This window comes from Pygocentrus nattereri, chromosome 20, assembly GCF_015220715.1.
Source record: "Pygocentrus nattereri isolate fPygNat1 chromosome 20, fPygNat1.pri, whole genome shotgun sequence".
NCBI lineage: Eukaryota > Metazoa > Chordata > Actinopteri > Characiformes > Serrasalmidae > Pygocentrus > Pygocentrus nattereri.
In genome coordinates, this window is record NC_051230.1 from 32,134,700 (window position 1) to 32,148,219 (window position 13,520).

At 40.4% G+C, this 13,520-nt stretch overlaps 1 protein-coding gene across 1 annotated transcript; it reads left to right on the top strand.

Moving 5' to 3' along the window:
- Positions 1-1,390: 1,390 nt before the first annotated feature.
- Positions 1,391-8,053, top strand: LOC119261800 (class I histocompatibility antigen, F10 alpha chain-like). Its single transcript, XM_037531537.1, has 6 exons — positions 1,391-1,432; positions 2,249-2,270; positions 4,555-4,839; positions 5,916-6,188; positions 7,591-7,878; positions 7,971-8,053. The coding sequence occupies exons 1-6, from the start codon at positions 1,391-1,393 to the stop codon at positions 8,051-8,053; spliced, it is 993 nt and encodes a 330-aa protein (XP_037387434.1).
- The last annotated feature ends 5,467 nt before the right edge of the window (positions 8,054-13,520 follow it).

A 13,520-nucleotide genomic window follows, 5' to 3' on the forward strand; every position in this document is an offset into this window, starting at 1 on the left:
TTGGACAGGCCTAAATGTGTGCTGTGGTGTAGGTTCAGGCTTTTGTGTTGGGGGTGTGTTAGTTTTGGTGGTTTACCTGCTTTTACTACTTTCAACTTGATCAATGTGATTGATTATTTGTACGATCTGGGGTTTCAAACAGGGAAGAGGTGCCACCTACACATTCACACCATGTAGACGTCCACTCTGTCCACTTCTGTAGGTCAGAGAGCACTATTGAATGCTGGGTAGGGGAGTGTAGAGTAGCTGGCTTGTTTCCTTGTGTAGGCGGGTGTGGTCAAGTTTGTTTTGTAACCGTTTTATTGTGGTTGATTTTTACTAAAACTGCTTCAGAAGCTCTGTTGACCTGTTCCTCCAGTTTCTAATCCACCACCAGTTCAGTCTTTTAATGCTGCCTGTTGCTGATCCCACAGTGCCTGAGAGAAAATGTGGGGTCATGACCAATAAACTGATTCTTTAAATATAAAAGCAGGTAAGTAACCTGTAACTTAACAACCTGTGAAGATTAAAACTTTAGCTGGTCAGCCTCCTTAAGCAAATGAGATTCTTAAATGGTCACTTAGGAACAGTGGAAGTGCTGAACGTCATCTTGTAGAAAGACATTAAGTCAGTCAGACTTGGATAAATATAAAACCCAACGCCAGAGGGCGCCAAAGCCAACAGTAAAGACCAGCAACCAGCTTCATAACAGAAAAGACTGCTTTATCGTGGTAACATGTTAATTATTAGTTTCTCTTTTAAACCATTCAGATACAACTTAAGTCTACAGGGGAACACCACCAATTTCTCATTTCAAAATTTCCCACATAATTCGATGGTTAAGCTGTAAACAGTCAGAGTGATTTGGTGAAATAATTTGTGTGTAGAGAAATTTACCAACTTTAAAAAAAAAAAAAAAAAAAAAGTGGTGGTCATAAGAACCAGGGGTCGCCATGTCCACACCACACATTTTATTTTCCATCCAAAACCACCAGTAAACCTACACGTGTCTGAGTTTTGTGTGTAATGTTGATGGTGAAACCGTCATAAATCTGAATCTTTTCTTTGAGGACTGCTGGAACTCCTGTTGGGATGAAGCAATCTCAACCATGTAATCCTGGCTAAAGGATATTTGTTACATGTACAAAATACTCGTCGTTGCTGGTTAATGGACTATAAACATGTGCAGAAGTGTCTCCTTCTACTGCTGCTCAGCGCAGAAGCGGGTAAGTCAAGTGGAGCTGCTGGTCCAGACCTGCAGGTTGTAAACAAAGGGCCTGGCGCCTCTGCTCTGCGGTAGGAGCAGCTGGTTTATGCTGAGCTGAATACACACAGAATAAATATGGACAGTAACAGTAAAACACGGCTGTTTGAGGCTGTGAAGTCAGGTTCTGGGGTGAACAGTGTCCATATGGCACTCAAGTGTGAGGCAGCCCCACTGCTGGTGCTGAGAGTAAACGCAGAAGGCCTGTTGGGGGGAAAACTTACCTTTCCTTTTCCAGCCCTTATTTTACATTAGGTTTCATTTCAGTGCATGAATCTGTAAATGAGTGCTCCGCCGTGGTTTTCTGCAGTGAACAGCAGGCTAAAGTGGCTGGGTGTCTCCTCAGAGCAGCTAGCTAGCCCTGCCTGCCGTTTAGGAAAGTCAGCCTGTTTTCGACGTTCCTCTTTTAGGTTGAAGTGGGAGAATTGCACCGCTTTAGTTTGGAAAAAGGACATTTTAACTCGTAGTTCTGTAATAACTTGAGAGTGTGCCGCGTGCCCTTGTTTTACAGTTGAGTTTTTAAATATATATCTTTAAAAAGCTTCAGTAGCACTGTTAAAGAGGAATTCCACCAATTCTTCAAAATTTCTGCTTAATTATGTGGTTGCGACCCAAACCCTGCTGAGAGGGTCTTGCCGTCTAACGGGAATTGGCCTTAATGGAATCTAACAGAGAACTAGTTTTCCTGTATAATACTTAAATCCGATTAGGAAACCATCAAATGCATTTGTACTAATTGGCCACCTGCTAAACCATTAAGATCCTTTGTGATGTCAAACCATTAAAAAAAAACACGCAAAGCTTATCTATTTATTTTCAGCGAGAGACAGCCATTCAGAGTCTTAAGATGTCTTCACAGTGGTGGTGATGGAAACCAGGGGTCACCATGACTACAACACAAATATAGACGTTCTGTTTACCATCCAGAACCTCCAGAGAACTTCCTCTCGCTCCAGCACCGCTTTAAAGCTGTAGGTAAAAATAATCTACGCTGTTGTTTCTCAGAGAGTGCTGGTGGACTCTGGAGGTATTACAGCCCATCGTTTTCTAACGTCTACACAAAAGGCTACCTTTTTTCGTTTTCGTCCTTTAGTTCAATTGACTTATTTTGCCTTTATTTGCTTTTTAATTGGTGTACCATACAGAGGCTACACTGCATAACGCAAACCAGCAACACAAAAAACAGATGGCCAGGTTAAAGTGTGCAGAGTTGTAGATAAAGGTCTCGTGGACAGATGAGACCAAGATTAACTTGTATCAGAGTGACCAAGTGTGCAGGTGAAAAGGAACTGCCCAAGATCTAAAGCAGACAACCTCATCTGTGAAACATGGTGGTGGGGGTGTTATGGCCTGGGCCGGTATGGCTGTCATGGCCTCATCTTCAACAATGAAGTAGCCATAAAGTGAATTCTGTAGTGTATAGAAACATCCTATCAGCCCAAGTTCAAGCCTCCAAACACACTGGGCGGTGCTTCATCCTACAACAATACAGTGATCCCAGACATACTGCCAAAGGAAAACTTGAAACTTCTTAACTGACAAGTAAGACGGATGACATTGTAAACATGAACATTTAAATTGCACATGCAAAATATCGAATAAAAACTCCAGAAAATCTCAGAAAGCGATGAGCGGGTCAGATCCCCCTGTATGTGCAGCTGTGATATGTGTAGCTTGGCTGTCTACACATTCAGATATTCTGGGGGACTTTGACACCACTGTGCTGAGCCTTTAAACGAGTAGCCAATAGTGGTAGGTTATTTTTTTGCCATTATGTTGCTGTATATATTTCACGCAATCAGATGATCTGTAACGAATGCATGTTTGGAGTGTTTGTTTGAGTTTCCTTTGTTGTGGTTCCAGGCCTGGCTGGAGCAGTTCAGGACTTGTTGCTGCGCATGGCTGGTTTATATTGCAGGCCATGTAGCCAAGTCATACGTTCATTTCCTCAGTCAGTCTTGCGATTGGGCAGTCAGTTCAAGCCTGAAGATCTACGACAAAATGTGTATGATGCACAAAGGAAGGAGCTCGAGATCTTCAAAGCTAATTTAGCTATTATAATGAAGTGGTGAGTGAATGCTTAATTGAAGATCATACCAGTAAAGACAAACCTAAAAAAAACCAAAACAAACCAGCACCTAAAACACAACTTGGGCTGGTTTTGGCGGTAGTAACGTCCAGCGTTTAAGAGATGTTAATATCCTGGGGCAATATTACAGAAAATTCTTGTTTGAGATCTGCTTTATTAGTTAGTTTATTAGTTAATACTGAAGTTATGACAGAGGCCATTACAGAACAGCTCTTAAGTCTATAATCTTATTTCCGGATAAGAAAACTGTATTACAGAAACATCCCAAGTTGCCACAATATCCTAAATACTTTCTTAACTTTAAGATAAACTGTAGAGCGTCTTCTGTTTTGACCACCTTTTTCTGTTTTATGAGGTGACAGACAGCACAGTTCAGTATATCCAGCATAATGATGATGCATTTATCTACACTGAAAACGGTGATTTGACTTTCTCTTTTTTTTTCTTTTCTTTTCTAACAGCGTTGAAAAGCCTGCAGACACGATCTCCACTGTCCCCTCTTATCACCTTCACGTGTTAATATTGATAAAATATTACAGTGAAGGTGGTGAATGATGAGGAGACGGAGCTGAACATGTCTTTATTAGGAGGAGTAACGTTGGTGAGCTCGGCTAAAGTGTTTGGGTAATGAAACTGAAACTGAGAGCAGCGATGCTCTGAATAAACAGCACGAATAGCTGACACAACATTATTAACTCTCAGTTTTTTAGTTTTATTTGGCTTTCTTTACACCAGTGACGGTAGCTATTGTTAGCTGTCTGACTAACTTGATTGTGTGTTTGTCTTTCAGCTGTGTGTGTATGGTCGGTTGCTAGGTTACAGACGTGACAGTTGATTGTCGACTTCAATAGAGAAAGTTAAGATTTCCTAACCTGAGATAAGAAAAGATGCTGTATGATACAGCCTCATTAAATCACAGAATATCAGTGTCAAATGCTGAGCCTCTCTGTCTCTGGGCTAGATATGTTGAATTCAACGCTATCTTCTTTTCCCTCTTCTATAACAGATTTGCAGTTTGTGTTTATGCTGTTGAATTTTGTACAGTTTCTTAGTTCAGTTTTCACTAATGAACTCTTTTAGAGCTACCATGTAGAGATTCTTTCTACTTGGACTTCAGGGAGTGCTTTGTGTTAAGTCAAAGACAAATGGATCATCTCATCATCATCACCTCAGACCCTTAGATAATAATATTCCAAGCCCTAACACTGATTACCAATTACAGTGTTGACTGTTTTTGTCTCAACAGCGTTCCACTCCCTCCAATACATCATCACTGCAACCACCCCAGGAATAGATTTCCCAGAGTACATTGTGGTGGGTCTGGTGGATGAAGAGCAGTTTGTATACTATGACAGCAACATCAAGAAGATGATTCCAAAGACAGAGTGGATGCAGAAGAATGTGCGTGAAGATTACTGGACCAGTGAGACACAGAAGCAGGATCGAGTTCAAGAGATCTTCAAGGCTAATCTGGCTATCTTAATGAAGAGGTTTGATCAGACAGATGGTGAGCGAATCCTTCACTTACAGATCGTACCAGTAAAGAGGAGCTTAAACCCTTCAAACTTATTCATGTTTCTTACCACTGTAACACGATCACAAACTAGGCCTGTGCAGTAGTAAGCCATGTGCTCTATTCTTTCTCTTTTCTAGCTCCTTCCCAGCTCCTTCCACTTGCACACCTGCAGGTGATCCTTGACGTGTTACCTGCCTCACATACATCCCTGTATTTTCTTGTTTTGACCTTCGCTTTGTCTCTTTGTTCTGCTGATACGGATATGCCTTTTGGTTTTGCTTGCTTGTGCTTTGACCCCTTTTGCTTTTGCAACCTGCTTCATCATTTATGTTACAGAGAGTATATCAAGAGGCTTCACACAGCCCCAGCCAGAGCTCTGGAGAACACAAGCCAGCCAGCACTGGGTTCCATTGCCCTGCCCAGAGGTCTGGAAAACACCAGTGAGACAGTAGAGGGTTCCAAGGCTTCTGCTATGGAATGAGCACTGGCTCATGAAAGCCTGCCCTTATCATGCAACCCCAAAGTACCATGCCTTTGGTAGTTCTCTGAGATGCCTAACCTGTGGTGGCTCCTCTAATCACCCCAATTGGGGTGACAACCAAAGCTGGAGTTGACCCTGCTCTTGTGCCTGGAAGATTCCAGTTCCTTCTCAACGGACAGCTCCTGTTCCAGCTCACAGGTCTCCTGTGCTGACTCCTCACAGGACTCCATGCAAGGCTACAGTTCTGGTTCTCCAAGCAGCTCCGGTGCTAGCTGCCCATTTTGATCCAGTGCCAGCTACCTGAGTTGCTCCACCAGTGCTGTTTTGACTCTCGCTTTGTCTCCTGATTTTGTTAACATGCGTCTGCTTTTGCTATTGTCTGCTTGTTTTGACCCCTGCCTGTTGTTTAGATTGTCCTTAATAAAGCCTCTTATCTGCTATCTGCTTATTGCAACCTGCTTTAGCCCCTATGTTACAATGATGTACACTTTTAAAATCTAAGGTTGTATGGGTGTGAGGACTCTTTCCAGGCAGTACTATGTGTAGTCTGTATGAAATGTTTTTTTTTGTTTTTGTGTCTCTGTAGGGGTTCATACTTTACTGAGGAGGTCTGGCTGTAACCTAGATAAAAATGGCTCTGTCACAGGATATTTCCAGTTTAATTATGATGGAGAAGAATTCCTCATTCTGGATCTGAAAACTTTAACCTGGACTGCAGCTCATCAAAAAGCTCTTGGTACCAAACTCAAGTGGGAGGCTGCTGGAGATCCACATTTCAGGAAGCACTATCTGGACAATGACTGTGTCGACTATTTAAGGAAGTATGTGGAATATGGCAACTCCACTCTGGGCAGGAAAGGTAAAGTACTGTTACTGTAACTGCAGCCTCTGCTACTTGAAGCACCCAACTGTTGTTTATCGTTTATAAAAAAAATCTTAATATACCCTATATTGCCAAAAGTATTCAGTCACCCATTCAAATCATTGAATTCAGGTGTTTCAATCACTTCCATGGCCACAGGTGTATAAAGCCAAGCCCCTAGGCCTGCAGACTGCTTCTACAGACATTAGTGAAAGAATGGGTCGCTCTCAGGAGCTCAGTGAATTCCAGCGTGGTACCGTGATCGGACGCCACCTGTGCAGTCCAGTCGTGAAATTTCCACTAAATATTCCACAGTCAACTGTCAGTGGGATTATAACAAAGTGGAAGTGATTGGGAACGACAGCAACTCAGCCACGAAGTGGTCGGCCATGTAAAATGACAGAGCGGTCAGCGGATGCTAAGGTGCATAGTGTGCAGAGGTCACCAACTTTCTGCAGAATGAATTGCTACAGACCTCCAAACTTCATGTGACCTTCAGATGAGCTCAAGAACAGTTTAGAGAGCTTCATGGAATGGGTTTCCATGACCAAGCAGCTGCATCCAAGCCTTACATCAAGCGCAGTTGGAATCCACTGGACGAGTCTGGGTTTGGTGGTTGCCAACAGAACAGTACTTGTGTGACTGCATTGTGCTGAGTGTAAAGTTTGGTGGCGGGAGGATTATGGTGTGGGGTTGTTTTTCAGGAGTTGAGCCCGGCCCCTTACTTCCAGTGAAAGCTTCAACAGACCAAGAGATTTTGGACAATTTCATGCTCCCAACTTTGTGGGAACAGTTTGGGGACGACCCCTTCCTGTTCCAACATGACTGCACACCAGTGCACAAAGCAGGTCCATAAAGACATGGATGAGCCAGTTTGGTATGGAAGAACTTGACTGGCCTGCCTGACCTCAACCCATTAGACCACCTTTGGAAAGAATTATATCGCAGGCTGCAAGCCATACCGTCTCGTCCAACATCAGTGTCTGACCTCACAAATGTGCTTCTGGAAGAACGGTCAAAAATTCCCATATACACTTTCCAAACCGTTGTGGAAAACCTTCCCAGAAGAGTTGAAGCTATTATAGCTGCAAAGGGTGGTCTGACATATTAAACCCATATCATGGACTAAGAATGGGATCTCACCCTATATCATATGCATGTGAAGGCAGACGAGCGAATACTTTTGCCAGTATAGTATAAGATAAAGACCAGTGTCCAGTGTAGGAATTTGCTGTTTTCAGTTAGTGGAGCTTACAACATCCAAGAAGAATAAATGCATAATTAAAGTGGCACCATGTTTTCTACTCATTTGAATATTAGGAATTGTCAGTTAAATTAATTTAAATTAAGTGTGGCATTGTTTGATGGACCCACCCCTCCCCTCCCCTTCTCTCTCCAGTCTCTCCTGAGATGTCTCTGTCTCAGAAGGACTCTTCTTCTCCAGTGGTGTGTCATGCTACAGGTTTCTTCCCCAAAGCAGTGATGATCTCCTGGCAGAAGGATGGAGAGGATCTGCATAAGGACGTGGAGCTCAGAGAGACGCTGCCCAACCAGGATGGAACCTTCCAGAAGAGGAGCGTTCTGACCGTCTCACCTGAGGAGCTGAACAGACACAACTACACCTGCATCATTCAGCACAGCAGCCTGGAGGAGCAGGTGGTGCTGTTGGTGTCTGACCTGTCAGGAGGTACAAACCTGCTGTCTTTAAGTTACTGTTATTCCTTGTATTCATGATACAACTAACAGAGTCTACACTGATGAAACGTTCTCATGTTTTAGATGGAGGGTTATCAGCATTTGTGCACACGTGGCTGTTCTGCTCCTCGTGCTCATTGTTTTGGCTGGAGTTCTCATGTGGATAAACACGTGAGCTTAAAGTGTAGACTGTGCATTTATCCCTTTCGTAGCATACAGTTATTCCATTTTTAGGTAAATCTTTTTTCAGTTTGTCCCCGAACGGATAGTGTAAATATGTATTAATCATCTTGTAAATGTAATAAGTTTTCAGCAATGTAATGGGATATTACACTATCTATTAAGCTTTTATTACATTTTTAAAAAGGTTAAGTGTAAAATGTTTGTGTACATTTCTAAACTTTATGGATTTGCTGGGTTATACGCCTTTTTTCATGAATATTTGAGTGATTTAAATATTTTGCATGTTTTACAGCTTCTGACGGAGCCTCATCATCCAGCAGCTCTTAAAGTCTGAGTCTTCATGCTCAGTCGAGAGAGTCAGAGGAAGCAGCGCATCATCTTCTTGGGCTGAACTTCTGATTTTATGATCGTTTAGTCTGGAAGGTTTATGGATTGAGGGTTTAAGCTTTACTGCGCTGTGTTTTTGTAATGAGGATTTTATTCTAATAACAGCAACAATACAGAGCTCAGTATTGGTTAGGCAGCCACAGTTTGTCTCTCCTCTCCTCACCTCCTCATACGAGACTAGAGCCAAAAGGGCCGCAACAAAGCTTATAACAAAAATAACATGATATGCAATGATCATAATTCAAAAACATCTGATTAATGATCACTCAGCTTTGTGTATACAGACAAGATGGGCGCTTACAGTAATGACCACATCTACTGCTGCATTACCATAACCATAGTATTTAAGTGATTATCTCAGGCTTTCACTTTATTCATGAAATCAGGCGCATCTCATAACAGAACTGACATTTTTCTATATATTTCTATATTGTACATAGATTTTTAACTAACAAAAGTGTTGTCTTTCTCCTTATAGGTATCAGTTACGTACACTTTTTTCCTGGTTTACACTGTAAATTCCTTTGTTTCATTAAATAAGCTGTTTAAACTCAGTACTTTTGCACTTTCACTTTTCTCCACACTTTTTGCTGCCTAGTGACGTCCCTGTCAGATATAAGCTTGTATGAGTTCCTTGTGTGGAGATATAAATGATGTATTAGTGGGGAGGGACCTGTTTTACTGTCTAATTCTCTCTCTCTCTCTCCACCATCTCTCCTAGTATTAAACTCCCACAATTCATTCCCTTATTCTCAGTTAAAGCCCTTGTTGTGTTAAGTGTAAATAAGTGAACATCCTCTTTACAGAACGCTGCATTCAATGTTCTATAATAAAATATGTGGGCTGAGCAAAAGTATTATATATTTTTATTTTCATTTATATTCATCTTTTTTTTTTACGTAGTGTTCTCTTTAGTGTGTGTTAACTTTTTTATGCAATCGTACAGTGTTAAGCTATTGACATGAAGCTGAACATATATAAAATATAAACCCTGCTTTACAGTTGTGTTTATGTGCCATACGAATTTTTCTTATTTGTTTTGAAAGCCAACCTAACTGGCCTTAATGTCCCTCAGAACGTAGAATATTTTGTATTGTAACAAGATGAACTTCACTCAGGATTTCAAAAGCTCAATCACATACCTTCTAAAACATGATAGAAACTTTTATTATTAGTTATAACATTCTAACACTTTTATTTACTCCTGTGAATATTTGTGGCCCAAGGCAGTCAAAGACCCCTCAGCACTGGGCCTGTTGTCCTGCTCTGTGACCCCTCTCTGCTCTTTGTTGATGTTATTTGTAGTGGTTCTTTACTAGTGCAGTTTGTGTTGAGATTACTGTATGTTTGTGATTAAAATGTTTGTATGAATTCTGACTTTTAGTCTCCATTTATTTTTTTGAACCAATGTTTTTGTTTAGTTCTAAATGTACAACCTGGTCAGCTTTTTCCTTTTAGCTGAGCTGTGGAAATTCACCCAGTATTCCTTTATCATTGCCACAGCTTGACACTATAAACATATAGCATTGGATTCATGGTGTCAACTGTTTGGATGTATTTGGTTGCTAAAGTCTGAAGGACCAGCTGCTGACCTGAAGCTCCTGAAGACGGGCCTGTCCTGTTTGAGACACTGAGAACTGGGTGCCACAGACAAAACTCCAGCTTAACCTGAACTAACTATAGTGATGTCTCTCTCTCTCTCTCTCTCCCTCTCCCCCATCCCCTGGTCTCTCTCTCCTCTCTCTCTCTCCCCCCCTCCCCTGGTGTCTCTCTCTCTCTCTCTCTCTTTCTCCTCTCTCAAGGTTAGGGTTAAAGCCAGGTTCAGGGTTTGGGTAGAGGTTAAAGTCAAGGTTAGGGTTAAAGCCAGGTTCAGGGTTTGGGTAGAGGTTAAAGTCAAGGTTAGGGTTAAAGCCAGGTTCTGGGTTTGGGTAGAGGTTAAATTCAAGGTTAGGGTTAAAGCCAGGTTCAGGGGTTGGGTAGAGGTTAAATTCAAGGTTAGGGTTAAAGCCAGGTTCAGTACGTTACACTCGTACATTCACAGAGTTATCTTCTCTGAATGTATTCCACGTGTATTTTCAGTAAGGGTTACTTTTGCACCAAAGCACTGCTGTTGACAAGATTTTGGGTAGGCAAAAGTAAGACCTTTACTCTAAAACGTATTTGACAGGTTTTTTAAGGTACTACAGGATGCTCTCTGTAAGGTGAGACCTGCTGTTGGATCTTTTTGATCTTCCCATTGTACTTTCACACTTACAGGTACGCAGCAAGCTGTGAAAAACTGCCAGAGGTTAACACTCAGCAGCCACCAAACTGCTACTGTTTACGCAAAGATCGGCCAAGCAGCGGACCTCAGATGTCCTTAGAAAGAGTGGCATGTTTTTAATAAATATAGAGACTAAAAAATCACGGTAGGGAGTAGAAACGTCCAGTTATGCTTCCCTCTATCAATGTTTTATATACGTTATTTCTGTAAATCGCTGTCGTCAGAAGAAAACCTCATATTTCCAAAATAGTAACTTTACAGGAGAAGGAAAAAACCTACTTTACTTTCAATGTAAGTCAATGGAACCAGACATTTTTCCAGATCATTTTGGGCCGTTTCTTTTGGGCCATTCTTCATGAAATTTACAGACAATGTAAAGGACAACAGGCATTTTCTAATTACATCAAAAACTGAAAAATGGTTTTGTTATGACAGCAGTGGAATGTTCTGTAAATAGTGACTCTGTGCTCTTATTGGGCTTCTAACTGATCTTTTACTTGGAGTTATACGTTTATTGTGCGTGCTTTTACAGCACAGGTACAAAGTGATGTGCTGCATGTTAATCAAGTTGTGATGGTATTGAGTCGTCAGTAAACCTTTTGAGATGTAGTTTAAGCATTAAACCAGGTTCATCCATCAACATTTGTTGCATGCTATGCAAAATGATGCCTGATTTTGTTGGTGAAGACCTCAAAGACTGTGTACTACTGACTGCTATGTGTGTGTGTGTGTGTCAGACACAGGACTCGGACTCCAGTCACACTGGTCTCACATGTTGACTCACAGCGCTACTCAGTTTGGACTCTGTGAAAGACCTGTGAAATGTGAGTGTGAGGAAAAAACTGTCTGAACTGGGACCACAAACCTTAACGCAGTAAACATACTTTCATTTTCAACCTTACGTGTTTGACTTGGCCACTTTGCCCCAGACGTCTCATCTGGTGGACTAAAATAAGCGCGACATGCAGCGAATTCAAAGAAAGAAGCCAAACGACTTACAATGGCAGTTAAGCCTGCAGTTTGTATATATATATATATATATATATATATATATATATACTACTTTCATATATACTATATAACAGACTATCCAGGAGTGTATCTTTTTGCAGGGTTCACTATTAGATGGGCTCTGGACACATATGAGAGCAGGAATATAGGACCCTGGGATTATAGGACTCACAGAATCTAGGACTCTGGGAATATCTGGCTATTTCCATAAGTAGCCCAGAGACTTAAGACTCAACTAAAATATATATCGACTTTGGTATGTGTGCATTACTAAGGCCTAACCCTCAGCCAAGCACCCAGAAGATCAGCTTTGACCTGCTTTACTTTTTCCTATTAAAAAAACAAACAAACAAACGAACAAACAAACGAACAAACAAACAGTGAATAAGATTTTTTCTGTTTTTTTCTGTTGTTTGTGTTTGTCATCCTGGGCAACCTAAAATGAGCTCAATCCTGATGCACAACGTGCTTGGCTATGATTTTCTATAAATAGTGTGGGCTGATGGCCTGGCTGGGTGTGAAGCTACATTCCTTTACATTATAATAAGTTTATTAAAATGTTTCCCACAATGTGATTAACCGACCGTTTGGACTGTTATGGATAACCTAACCATTGCAATCGTCACTTAGACAGCCCCCTTTTACACACACACACGCACACACACACACACACAGTTTCATTTACTGCTTTCTTTGTTTATTTATTTATTTATTTTTGTATTAGAAATACATTTTAACAGCTGAAATTTCTATAGCACATTTCTATAGTTATCATCGTTATAAGTTAACCATGTAAATGATATTATCCAATCATGTCATTGTCATGATTTGTCATGATGTCACTTAAGCAAATCTCATATTCATCAATAAATGTGACCACAGGATTTATTACCAACAGAAACATGTGGGAGAGGTTTGCAGTAACGGAAATGAACCATGAGATCAAGCAAAACGCACTAAACACACAGTCGATCGTTTATTCTCTACATCATTTACAGCAAACAAGAAACTTACAGCCTGACATTTGAACTTTTTACATTCATATCTGTGCCAGATATTACAGTAAATCACTGCAGGTCAACAGCATGAAAAATAATAATGTAGCATTCTGTACAAACTAGTCAATAACAATAGACAAAATACCCAACTGTGTTTAAAATCTATAAATATACAGTTATATAAATATAAAGAAATACACAGTTACTACATGTTTGAAGATCGTTTTGAAAAGATTATGATCTATATATATATATAAAGTACTTTTCCAGATTTTCCACTATTTAACTTTTAATCAAATATTTAACAACATTTTAATCAACACTCCATGTAAAAAGTTTACTGTCAGTTCACTTATTAATTATTAAATACATCATGTCCTCCTTGCTAATGAATTATTAATTCCATATTAAAAATACTGATCTTAGTGAGCTAATCAGGGCCTTCTGATTCGATACTCTATACTCAGTCATTAACCTACACATACGCAGTCCATCTGATGTTTAGGGATGCCTGATTTTAATATTTTAAGATATACAGATATTTTTTCGTACTGAATTAAAATGGTCATAAACATAACTCACTTTTTCGCTCCTGCACTGACCACAAACTAACACAGTGGGCAACCAGTAACCACTAAATGAACACACCCTCTATATTGAGCACATTTCAGCACATTTTAATATACAGTTACTGTTTATTTACTGAATCTATCAAATTAGATTTTATATTAAAATATATTTTCTATTTTATTTTTTCTAATAAGTTCCAGTAAAACAAGCTGAAGAATGTCA